Consider the following 13,337-nt stretch of genomic DNA (forward strand, 5'->3'; position numbering starts at 1 on the left):
GTGTACAAGAGTTCCAATTATTTAAAACAAAACAAAATAAAACAAAAACAGAGATTCTAGCTTTTAGTTTCTAGTTTGGCATAAACAATGTAATATCCCTCCATTCCCTGTTCCTCCCATTTCCTAATAAAATTGCATTTTAATTGAATCTTCAGTTTCTTCTCCACCATATTCTTTTTTTTTCTTTTTAAGATTTTATTTATTTGAGGGAGAAAGAGAGAATGAGTGGGAGGGAGGGGCAGAGGGAGAGGGAGAAGTAGACTCCCCGCCAAGCAGGGAGACCAATGTGGGGATGCAGGGCTAGATCCCAGGACCTGGAGATCATGACCTGAGTTGATGGCAGATGTTTAACAGACTGAGCCACCCAGGCACCCCATTCTTTCCCCCATATTCTGTCAGAAGCTTTGAAGAAGATCTTTCTTCAGCCACACACTAACTCGATTCCCTTCAGTTTTGAACTCAATATATTTTTCTCTGAATTCCCATTACAGACTTTCAAAATGGTAAGTGCCTGGGTGGCTCAGTTGGTTTTGTCTGACCCCTGATTTTGGCTTAGATCATGAACTTTGCACTCAGAGAGTCTGCTAGAGAATTCTTTCTCTCCTGTCAGTCTGTCTCTCCACCCCCTGCCTTGCTCACACACACACTCTCTCTAGAATAAATAAATCTTAAGAACAAAAACAAGAACAACTGCAACCTTTGCCAAAATTTATTCCCAACAGCTTCTGGCTGAGTTCTCACTTTTATACTTTTATATTCCAAATAAATCTCAATAAGTTTTCACTTTGCTCTGTACAAATCACACACACCTTACTTCTTACCACACTGAAATCACTAACATTCTCTGATTATTCTGCTGTGTGTGGAATATGTCTACTTCATCTGTCTCGAGAATGCTTTCTCATATTTCGAGTTCTTCAAGGGCTACTCCCTCTTTTTAAATGTTTATTCATGACAAAATTTGTGGTGTTACTTTTCAGAACAGATTTTAGCTTTAATTCAATATATTAAGTTCTTATGTGAATCAGCTACACAGAAATTTTTGGTATGCTTAGAATGAAAATTGCATTCTTCAATCTATCCTTGAAAATATTATAACACTACTAAAAAACAATAAACAAGATAATTTATATATTGATATGAAAATCTTCATTATTGAGTAAAAAAATTTAAAAATTATAGGCATATATATGTTCAAAAATTCTTACAAAACAAAAAGAAAAAAGCAGGATACTCAATAGAAAATAGCTTCTTACTTTTTCAGAAAAACCACATTTGTCATATTTAAGTAAAATGCAGTATTTTTCTGTTAATGTTTATTACTACATAAAAACTTGTTTATTATTTTAAGAAATATGTATAGAAGTATAGGAAGTAAGAAGCTCAAGAAAATCTTTTACGCCCATCTCTTCCTGACCTCACCGTACCACCCTCCAGAGGTAAACACTGTAAATATTTCCGTACTAATCCTACCCAGACATTTTTCTATGCACACACACAAAATATTTCAAGAAATACAAAATGAGATCACGCTATGCCTTTATTTTTTTAAGAAGGTTTTAATTGTTGTATATACACATGCAAAAAAGTACACAAGCCACAATCTTACAGCTTCAGGATGCTGAATTATCAGAGTTTGCACTTCGTAAAACCTCCCGAAGCTGATTGGTTCAGAGTAAGCTACAACTATTCTAGGGCGGAGAAACGAGTCCCGCGCCAGGCGCGCCGCCTTCTAGCCCGCAGTAACTGATAAGCGCGGCGTAGGTGGGAGGAAGCCGCTGTCCCGCTGTCCCGCTGTCCCGCTGCCCCGCTGCAGGGGGGCCACAGCAGAGGCCCAGGTCCCAGGAGGCCCCGCCGGCCGCGCCGAGATGTGGAATCCCCTGCACGAAGCCGACTCGACCTTTGTCGCTTGGCGCCGCCCGCGCTTTGGGACGCTCGTGCTGGCCGCCGGCCTCTTGATCGTCGGCTTCCTCTTCGGTAGGGGGGCGCAGGACTCGCACATGCCGGAGCCTACCCCGCGGCCCCGCGGTTCCCGGGACTCGCGGGCCGCTGCCGAGTGCGGTCCTGTTGCGTGTTTACCCCAGGGACGGTGCTTTGGGTTGCGGGAAGGTGGGGAACGGGCTCCGGCGCCTTAGCTGGGGATCGCTGGAGGCGAGGGCACAGTAGGGTTCTGGACAGGCTATGGTAAGACAGTCACCCAGGGTAAGGAGTGGAACGCAGAGACCCTGAAACAGGACTTCAGCAGGTGCCACCCGCTCGAGCCCTTTGGGAAACTGGTACGTATTATGACCAGCGGGGCAGTTGAACTAGGTCGTCCAGGAAGCTTTGCGGGATAGGACTCTAACCTGTTTGGGGTCTTTCGTCGTGTGCCTGAGCTGCTTCATGTATACAGTAGGTGGACGTCAGGGCATTGTTGCACGGGGGCTCTTATCTCTCCTCATTCTTTCGTCCTTGGGAATTAAATAATTAGAGGAACATTTGAAAACTGGCTATTATTGTCAGCGCTCTGAGCAGATCTTTGCCGGTAGGTCTTTTGCGTTACTCTGTGTACTGATTCGCACACTTAACCCAACTTCCTAAAAATCCAGGGGCAGCACTGACAAGCTCAGACTCTTAAATTTTAATTTTGACTCTGCTACTTCTTCGTGGCTTTGAACAATTTACTGAGTCTTTCCTGGCTTCAGTTTTTCAATCCTTATGATAAGAATATCTGTAATTTATTCGGAATGGTAAATGAAAGAGCATCCGAAGCTCCTAGCACAGTGTTGGGTTGCTGGCACTTTTCTTTACTCCTTCTTGATGAGGAGATGCTTCTAATTGGACGTTGGTGCACAGGACTAGTTTAAGGTAGTTCACCCCTGCTCTGAATTCACTGCCCAGTGGATGACACAGAATAAGTTCTTTATTAATTGTAAATTTTTTCTTAGGATTCTCTGCTCTCCTTTCCCCCCACAGGCCTCCCACCTCTTCATTTTGTTCGTTTTTCATCTCTCAATTCAAGCATTTCATCCTCAGTGTGTCCTGCCCTGATCCCAGTCTAATCCAAGTCCTTTTGTTTTATGTACCAGTGGAATTGTATTTCCATTTGCTGCCACCTATTTATTTCAATATGCATGTATATATGCGTGTGTGTATGTTATGTATATGATTAATAACTGGAAATTTCCACAAAAGCTGGATGGGTGATTTTGGTAACTATTTTACGCCCAGATCATATCATTTCTCTAAATAAAGCCTGTAAAGATGCCTCATTTCCCCCAGAGTGAAAGCCAGCTACAAGAGCAAAGTGCTCCACGTGATCTGGCTACCCATTCCTTCTGGTCTCTGTGCACTGGGCATCTTGCAGAGCCTTTGGGTGAATTGTAGTTTTCTTTTTTCTTTTTTTTTAATTGTAGTTTTCTTCTAGCTTTCTAAAGTTCAAAATCTCAAGCCTGCTTCAATTGGAAACACAGAATCTCAATACATTTTGTTTTAGTTTCTGAAACAAATTGCAAGTCTGAGTTTCCTTCAACTCTGAAATAATTTATGTACTTGAAATAGATTCATCATTAATTCATTATAAACATTTACTAAATGCTTATTCTGCGTCAGCAGAGGAGCAGTCACTGGGGATAGAAGCTTTCAGGAGAAAATAGGTAGATCTCCTTTTTGCCTTAACCTTTAAGAGATCTTGTTTATCCCCATTAGTTGAAACGTATTTAATTTTATTGGTCCTTTGCTTATAAAACATTTCGTTTTTTAAAATCACAGCAACATCTGTCATTGAAATTATTTTAAAAAAGTATGTTGTGGGGCGCCTGGGTAGCGCAGTCGTTAAAGCGTCTGCCTTCAGCTCAGGGCGTGATCCCGGCGTACCGGGATCGAGTCCCACATCGGGCTCCTCTGCTATGAGCCTGCTTCTTCCTCTCCCACTCCCCCTGCTGTGTTCCCTCTCTCGCTGGCTGTCTCTCTGTCACATAAATAAATAAAATCTTTAAAAAAAAATAAAATAAAATAAAATAAAAAAGTATGTTGTGACTGATCTGTATTTGAAAAGTGTTTCCATGATTTTTTTTCTAGTGAAACTGGGCAAGAGAAATTAAATGTAAAATAATCTCAGTTAATACTGGAGGTCATTGATACTTTGTGTTTCATGCATGATAGATACAATAATAAGGAAAAATAGGTCCTGTTTGTGAACTCATGTCTTGTTCCTATCTTTGTATGTATTTTACAGGATGGTTTATAAAATCCTCCAATGAACCTACTAACATTGTTCCACAGCATAATGTGAAGAAGGTATTTTTGGATGAATTGAAAGCTGAGAACATCAAGAGGTTCTTATAGTAAGTATATACTTGATGGCTTATATGGGTAATTTGTTATTCTGTTCAGAAAGTTTTGATTAAATATTTCATATACAGGAACTGACTTTTAAAAAAAGTTTTATTTGTTGAAAACACTGTATCATATTTCATCTAGACAGGATTATACTTTAAGCTAAACTGTATCACTAGAGACAATTTTGGGCAGGAGTCAACAAACTATGTCTTATAAAGGACCAGCCCCTGTAGGCCAGCCGATCTCTGTTACAATTACTCAGCTCTGCTATTGTAGCACAGAAGAGGCCAGAGAAAATACATAAACATACAAGAGTAGCAGTTTCAGTAAAACTTTATTTATGGGCACTGAAATTTGAATGTCATATATGTCACAAAATATTTTTTTTTTGCTGTTTATAATGTAAAAACCATTTCAGCTTGTGGACTGTACAAAAATAAGGAAGTGGGCTGGATCTGGTCAGTGGAACAATTTGCTGACTCCTGTTTAGAAGACAACATTATATTTTAGGCAAAAAGAATAAACTTGGACTTTGCACTCAGATATACTTTTTTTTATAATAATTTTTTATTATGTTAGTCACCATACAGTACATCATTAGTTTTTGATGTAGTGTTCCATGATTCATTATTTGCATATAACACCCATGCAATACGTGCCCTCCTTACTACCCATCACCGGCCTACCCCAGTCCCCCACCCCCTCCCCTCTGAAGCCCTCAGTTTGTTTCCCAGAGTCCATAGTCTCTCACGGTTCATTCCGTGGACTCAGATATGCTTGAATTTAAATTACATCTTTGCCCATTGACAGTAAAATGACTTGGAGTGAATACTTAACCTTCCTGAGCTTTCATTTCCAAATCTGTAAAATGGGAACCATGATATCACTGTGACAAGGATGAATTAGAGAGCGCATATATGACATGGTTTGAAAACTAGCTCTCTGTTTCCTGAAATAGTTATTTGTAGTGTAGAGCAAAAGGTGTAAATTAGTAAATTTAAAGAGCATTTGCAAAGCAACTAAAAATAAAACACTTGTGTAGAATGACTGTATGTAACTGATTAGACTACTTAGCTTTTCCAAAGCAAAATACTTGGAGGTCCTGATAGTGATTGAAGCATTCCTTAGTGAATACAAGTTAGAATTTTATGTAAAAGACAGTTATACACACACACACACGCATAGATGTACACACACATGATCATACAAACACATATGTCTATTTTATTTATTTATTTTAAAGATTTTATTTATTTATTTGAAAGAGAGAGTGAGCTAGAGAGAAAACACAGCAGGGGTTGCGGCAGAGGGAGAGGGAGAAGCAGGCTCTCCACTGAGCAGGGAGCCGAGCCAAAGCAGGGCTGGATCCCAGGACCCCAGGATCAAGACCTGAGCCAAAGGCAGACATTAATGGACTGAGCCACCCAGGAGCTTCCTATTTCAATTACAATAGAATTAAAACTATGAATAAAAATTTGCTTGGGCACCTTCCAGTCTTTGGAAGGGCCATTTCAACTGAGAGACCTGGAAGCTTAAATTTTGTGGAAACCCCTCCTCTGCCTCTAGGACTTCTTTCACTATAATTCTGTATAATAGATAAAGTAAAAGTGGAGCTCTGGCAAGATATAATGTTCACTTCTAGACAGAGCTGCTGTCCCTGCTTCCTTTCCTAACCTGTGACATGGACTGACTGGCAGAGAACAAAAATGAATGCCTTCATTTCTCTTTCTAGACCCTGAGTAAAATTAAAGCAATCAGTTTCTTGCTTATTCTCCATGACCCCAGCAAAACGCCTCTCATTGTTTAGAACTCAAGGATTTTCACCATTAGCACACACAAAAAAAGAAATTAAGAGAACCCAACTCATCCCTCCAAGGACCACAGAATTACCAGAAACCTCCTGGACTCTCCAGATTTCCCATTTGCCATTCAGCCATTAGAGAGCTTTCAATCTAATTCTACCCATAGACCAGGGGTCGGTAAAGCCTCAGATCTTCCATCTTATCTTCCTTTGCTCTGCTTCTAAAGGTCCTCTCTACTTCCAAGTTGTCTGCCTCTCCATAGTGGCTGGGAGGATCAAAGTAGGGGCTGTTTTTTTCAGCCTCCTTTGGGATAGGGGTTGTCCTGTTTCCCTTCTGGTTTTTTTTTTTTTTATTATATTATGTTAGTCACCATACAGTACATCCCTGATTTTTGATGTAAAGTTCGATGATTCATTAGTTGCGTATAACACCCAGTGCACCTTACTACCCATCACCAGTCTATCCCATTCCCCCACCCCTTTCCCCTCCATTGAATTCTCAGCTCTGTTCACTACTTTGCATCTCCTTAAGGAAACTTTCCTTCTATTCTGGTCCGGTTTTGAAAGACAAGATTATTTTAGAAAACTCTTGTAGACCTGTGGGCTCAGAATTTCCCTGATAGGCCTTTGAGTACCACTTCTGCTTTTACTAGCTGCTTTCCAGGCATCTAGCTCCTGGAAGCACTGTTCCATCATTTGTAAGCCAGACAGCTCTCTTTATTAATTGAGATAATGTAATGATATGTGGCACTTTTCTAGCCAGACAGAGATATGTGAGCCCACTTTTAAATACAAGTTGTTGGCTATTTGGGATGGTTTGTAAATTATTATTTTTTAAGAAAACTTGATATTTTAGTAGGATTGACAAATTATTTGCAACACTCTTCGTAATTGAATAATACAAGAAAAATTAAGAGTTGCAGTTTAAGTTACCCAATTGAGCTACGGATCTTTGGAAAGTAGTGAGGTAGTAATATTCTCCGAGGGTGCAGATGAGAAACTAAAGATTTAGCCAGGATTACACAGGTTAGTGGCAAAGCCTCTACTATACCACTTATAAGATTTTATGCCAATTTATTTATCATTGGAAATGGATTTTTTCCTACTCTTCATTAGGATCAGCTTTGCTCCACATGAGTGGGTTCCAGCCCTAATTGTAGCACACTCTTGTATCCTCATTGGTAATGACAACACTGTTACAAGGAATTTCACTTGTAATAGCCAGGTTTGATAATTATCAATTCCTCCCTCCCTCGCTCGCTCCCTTCCTTCCTTCCTTTTTTGGTGGTAGGGAGAACAGGTTCAAGACTCCCTATTGGTAACTGTTCTTTTTTTCTTCCTTTCATTTTTATTTATTTATTTTTTTAAGTAAACTCTACCCCCTAAGTGGGGCTCAAACTCACAACCCTGAGATCAAAAGGCACATGCCTTATCAACTGAGCAAGCCAGGTGCCCTATTTCTTAACATGTAGGGACAGTTATCACTCTGACTTGAGGAAATATGCATAATCTGCATTCACTTTAGTTACAGTTTGTGATCTGTATTATATAGAAAAAAAATTGCAACGTGTTGGCTCTTTTTCTGTTATCTCTGCAGGTATTCATTGAAAAGATATAAAGAAACCTCAGCTGCCTCTTGTGTTATTTTTGTTATTACTTTTTGCAAATACACATTAGAAATTTTGTGTAAGTTGTTGTAAGGGAGCAAGAATGTCCTATCCCTTTCAAGGTCCTACTAGCAGGACTAAGAATTAAATTGACACAAGAGAGATTCACAGGAGAAAATCAGATTTAATAGTGTATGTGTGGGGAATCCGTATAGACATGGGAATTCCAAAGACAGGCAAAATGAGGTATATGAAAGGAATCCACTTTGCAGGGTGATTAAGAAGAGCAGATGTTTGGTAATTAGGTAGATATTTGTCCTGCCATACAGATGGATCACTCAGATAAAATTTATCTCTGCTAATAACCCTTATTTTGAGAAAGATCACCAATTTAGATTCTTCTATTTTGTTAAGGGAGTGGCAAAAGTTTCTTTTGATCCTGTAGGGTTTTGATGGCCTTCAGCTCAGAATAATGTTCGTGCCAAAGTGGCCCATCTTGGGCAGTCCACTTTGGCTTCTATAGTGTTAAGCCCTTAAGCATTTTTGAATAAGGATTTTGATACTATCTTTGTAAATACAATTTAAATTATTCCAATAGAATTATAAAAAAATAATCACAAGAACTCCATTTTTTTAAAAACTGAGAGTTATGCTTCTTGGCAGTTGATTTTCCAAGTCAAAAATTAAGATAAATTACCATAAAAGTAAACATTTGAAAATGGAATTATCATAATCATGTTGCCTATTTATTTGTTTTTTAAAAAATCCCTATAAGGATGGACATGTGTTGATTTTAGAAAAACCTACATATTCAGGAGCAGAAGTTTGTGAAGATCTAGAAGTAAATGTCTTTTTATGATACATGATGCTTTTTGGCATGTGGATTTTTTTTCTCTAAGTGATTTGAGACCAAAATACCAAAGAGCTGAATCTTCAGGGAAATAACACATTTCCAGGAGAGAGAGAGAAATTTAAACAAACAAAAGCACCAGTATCCAGACATATTAAATGAGAAAGTAGTAAACTCATGAAAATATTTTTAGTAGCTACCCTCATAGCTTATTCATTAGAGATATTCCTGGTCAGGCTAATTATAATCATTGATTTTTAAGTGTATTACTATGCACAATGAACGGAGTACAAGAGATTCAGTCTGAGCTTCTTGAAATATGTTTAGATTATTCCTTAATGAAGATACTTTATAAAGGTTGCTAATCAAAAGCTTTCTCACTTGGCCATAACTTGGAGTATTTAAAAATAAATGTAATTATCAATCATTCTTGGCTCGTCACAACTTGGTATTTTGTATGAAAATGTTTTTTACCTTCTAAATCTGTTTCACAAGTGAAATAAATAATTCCATGAAAATTCTAAGACGCATGAGTCTTAAGGAAAGAATAGGACACTTTCCTCATCTACTATATGGGGACACGCCCACAGGATTTCATATAACAATTCTCTACAAAGATCAGTTTCTCCAATTTTTCGTTTGAATGAGTACAAATTAGAGCATGAAAACTTCAAAATAAGCTTTGAAAATCTATTTGATGCAATAATAGTACCACTTTGCTTCTTTAACATATCACATTTCAAAGCACCTTTGAAATGTCAATCTGCCTTCCTTGGTTGTTCATTTGGGATAAAGGCAGACTAAACATTAATTTCTAACCACTTTCAATTTTTGTTCACCAGTAATTTTACACGGCTGCCACATTTAGCAGGAACAGAACAAAACTTTCAGCTTGCAAAGCAAATTCAATCCCAGTGGAAAGAATTTGGCCTGGATTCTGTTGAGTTAGCCCATTATGATGTCCTGTTGTCCTATCCAAATAAGACTCATCCCAACTACATCTCAATAATTGATGGAGACGGAAATGAGGTAAAACAGATAAGAAACTATCCTCATCTCTATTCTTTTCAAACAGCTTTTATGAAAGAATGTCCTATACATCTCTAATTATTGATAGAAATCAATGTTATTGAAACTTGTGAATGATGTCTTTAATATCTCATTACCAATGTCAACTCCTTTCCTATGATGTTTGAATTTAATGTGATGTTGGAAAAAGTCTGAGAAATTAATGCTTGATGACAGTTGTATTTTCTGTTTTTTAGTATTGTGTGCTAATACAAAATATGATATATTAATACTTCCAAGCAAGTAAAATATACACATTTTTGATAGGTTCAGACTATAAAAGATACTGTATGAGTCTGGGGATGTGAGGAAACTCAAGACATCTGGTGTGCAGTTTGAGTCTGCAGCTTTTTACTGGTACATAATGATATGACTCATATGATCATGTGTTCAGCTCTGTGCCCAAAACTTGGATGTGGGCATTTAAAGGGGAAGAGAATTTGGAGAGAATGTCTATAGAATGATTATCTAAACAATTTACAATCTTGTTTGCAAGTTAGGGTACATTCTTGAGGAAGAAAAGAATACAAGTAATTTGAGATATTTCTTATCATGATATGTATTCAATATGAAACTCATAAAATAAAACTCATTTGTTTAACCCTGTTTAGCATACCTTAGTTTTAGAGCTACTGTACTGAAATAGCCCCTTTCAGTAGAGATAGTTTCCTTCAGTCGTTTTGTTACTTGAGCCTTCTCAATTGTATATAGCTTTAGATATGTCCAGATTGATCAGTGAACTGAAAATGTCATGTGATTTAAATATATATAAATTTAAAATTTTTTTCCTAATATGTCAATCACATTCTATCAACTAATGAATCAGTCTTTTAATGGCAAATATGCTGTTATGTTTTGCTGTTAGTGATGTAATGCCATGCTAAATTTCCTAATATGATTTAAAACTTTCCATATTAACTACTATTTTAAATTATTGTAGTTAATAGTTAATCTTTTTAAAATATTAAACTACCTCAAAATTTAAAAAGTATTTTTTAAAAAAGGTTATGTGGAACAATATACAGCATATGGTCCCATAATATTTGTTAAATAAGTGGGGGCATATCTATATAATTAAGTACTAAGGAGTCTATAAAAGTATGTTTAGGAAAGTTATTTAATGATGAAATAAGATATTGATTATGTTAATATATATGTTCATATATGTGTATAAAATCTCTGTCTTGATCTGTCGGATTTGGGGATGATCTATCCAGTGAGGAAAATAACAAACTTGCGCTTCTTTTTCTTTTTTCTTTCACCTCCCAATTTTGACTGTGACTTTGCTTTTATTATTCCATTTCATTATTTGTTTTGTCATTATAAGCATTTATTAAATTCTTCAAGTCTGACACCTAATATAAAGGTATCATGTAGAAACATCATTCTGGAGATTTTCTGGAATGGTGTTAGCTGTTTCTTTTGGCTTCCTAGACTAATTTCTGTTGGAATGGGGAGTGTTTTCCCCACACATCCAACAAGCAATTCTCAAACACCAGTTGGGTGTCCTATGATTCAACTCAATTCTGACACTATTTCCCCAGAGAGAGCATCAGATTCCATCGGTAACAATTCAGTCTCATAAGACTGCCCTCTTCCCCACCCATTCAGATGCCAGTTGCAAGCCTAGGTTGTTAACCTGTGTTTCTGACCTACCAACTATAGACTGGAGGTTCCAATGACCCCATTCAACTCAGGATGCCAGTTTGTTCATTGTACTTCTGACAGATGGGCAGAAATTAGAGGTTCCTATGATCCCCTCCTCAGGATTGATTAATTTGCTTGAGCAAATTAACATTTGCAAAAAACATTTTACATTCCAAATTACTGATTTATTGTAAAAGGATGATAAATGATACAAATCAATAGCCAGATGAAGGATGCATAGGGCAAAGTATGTGGGAAAGAGCAGAGAGCTTCCACACCCGCTCTAGGAACCCCAGTCCCCCTCATCTCCAACCGAGAAGCTCTCTGAACCCTGTCCTTTGGGTTTTTATGGACGCTTCATTACATAGGTGTAATGATTAAATCTTGGCTCTTGTGATTGATTCAACTTCCAGCTCCTCTCTCCTGGCTGGGAGGTTAGCAGTGGGACTGAAAATTCCAACCCTCTAATCACTAAGTTTGTTCTCCTGGCAACCTGCGCCCATCCTTAAGTGGGGTCCAAAAGTTACCTCGTTAACATAACAATAGACAGCTTTGTTGCTCTTATCAGGAAATTCCTTTTAGAACATTTTAGGAGCTCAGTGCCAGAAACGTGATGAAGATCAAATATATATTTATCATAAATCTCAATATCACACTGCCTAAAACTTCCTAATTTTTAAAAAGCTGTATCATTAGTCCATTTTCCTTTTTTATTTTCATCCAAAGTACATCTGAACATAGTCACATACTTCTCCAAAGTGCCTTGTTTTCTCCCTATTTCTCCTTTTCCTGAAGCAAGCTGTGTCAACTGTTGACACAAAATGAACAAACCTTTTAAATTTTAAAGGAAAAGGAAAAGAGTTTTATTTGAGCCCAAGTTAAGACAGCTGCCCAAGATACATGATTTTCACGAAAGAAAAAAGGAGCATTGGGGGGGAAAGGAAGAGTAAAAATTACATAATAGGAAAGTAAAAGTGACTTAAGTGCTGTGTATCAGTAATTAGAAAAAAAAATTAAAGGAAAAAACTGATTTAAAACATAGCATGTCAAACTAAGTAAAATCAGCTGTGTACTATTTTATAAGGAGTAATTTGAACACAACATCACAACAAGTTTGAAATTAACTGAAAAACTGAAAAAGAAATACCAATTAAATATTGACTTAAAAAATGGTTTTATCTTATAAAGTAAGTTTTAGGACAAAGTTAAAAACCTCATTAAGAGATAAAGAGGGTCACTACCTAAGTTTTTCAATTCACCAACAATTCTAAATTTGTTTTTATCTGTAGAGGAAAAGTTACAAGAGGCCCCAAATGGAGTTACTTCTACTGAGCCCCCTTCAGCAACCCAAGACTTAATACCTAACCTAACAGTTTCAGCCTCTCCCAGGAATGTGACCTTTAACTAGTCAATCTGAAATTATCTGGTCAGCACTGATGAGGTAATCCACCCGATGACCCCTTTTGTCCCCTAAAGGACAAAGATCAATAAGGAAAAATACAAGGAAAGCATAAATAAATACGGAGTGAAAAACAGAGGCATATCTATTGATGCTGTGCAGATTCAAAGAGATAAGAAAATTCTAGGAAGAAGGATGCCAATAATTCACAGCTGAGACGAAATGGAAAAAACATGAAAATTGACACAAGAATGCTTTTTTTAAAAATCCAAATAGTTCTATAAGATTAATTAAATTGAATTAGTACTTCAGAAACTCTAACAACACAGAGCATCAAGACCAACTGGTTTTCCTTTAAGTTTGAAAGATTGAAGTTAAAGATCATTTAAATATAACACAACCTATTTCAGAGAATATTAAAAACTCAATTCATTTTTTAAAGCAAGTATAATCTAGAAATGATAACCCAACAAGCAAATTGCAAAAATACAGGCCAAATGTGTAATGTGTATATATATGGATAATATAATTATCGTTATGAAAAAGAAAAATTGCATACTCATCTCAAAACATATCCAGCCCCCCCCAAAAAAGTTGAAAAGTGAAAAATAAATTCACGATAAAAACTCTTAGTAAACTTGGAAA

At 37.1% G+C, this 13,337-nt stretch overlaps 1 protein-coding gene across 6 annotated transcripts in view; it reads left to right on the forward strand.

Annotated features, from left to right (window-relative positions):
- The window catches only part of LOC123803814 (glutamate carboxypeptidase 2), a 121,485-nt gene that overhangs the window by 10,969 nt on the left and 97,179 nt on the right, over positions 1 to 13,337 (forward strand). For 3 of the 6 annotated variants that reach the window (XM_045815525.2, XM_045815524.2, XM_045815527.2), the window contains exons 1-3: positions 1,734 to 1,977; positions 4,217 to 4,325; positions 9,421 to 9,607. In XM_045815525.2, coding sequence (XP_045671481.2) covers positions 1,869 to 1,977; positions 4,217 to 4,325; positions 9,421 to 9,607 — 405 coding nt within the window. In that variant the 5' untranslated portion in view covers positions 1,734 to 1,868. Of the gene's footprint in view, positions 1 to 1,733; positions 1,978 to 4,216; positions 4,326 to 9,420; positions 9,608 to 13,337 lie in introns of those variants that run through there. The other 3 variants (XM_045815528.2, XM_045815529.2, XM_045815526.2) reach the window with 2 other exon arrangements.

The sequence above is a fragment of the Ursus americanus genome, chromosome 16 (assembly GCF_024610735.1).
Source record: "Ursus americanus isolate L20-20 chromosome 16, mUrsAme1.1.p, whole genome shotgun sequence".
Classification (NCBI taxonomy): Eukaryota; Metazoa; Chordata; class Mammalia; order Carnivora; family Ursidae; genus Ursus; species Ursus americanus.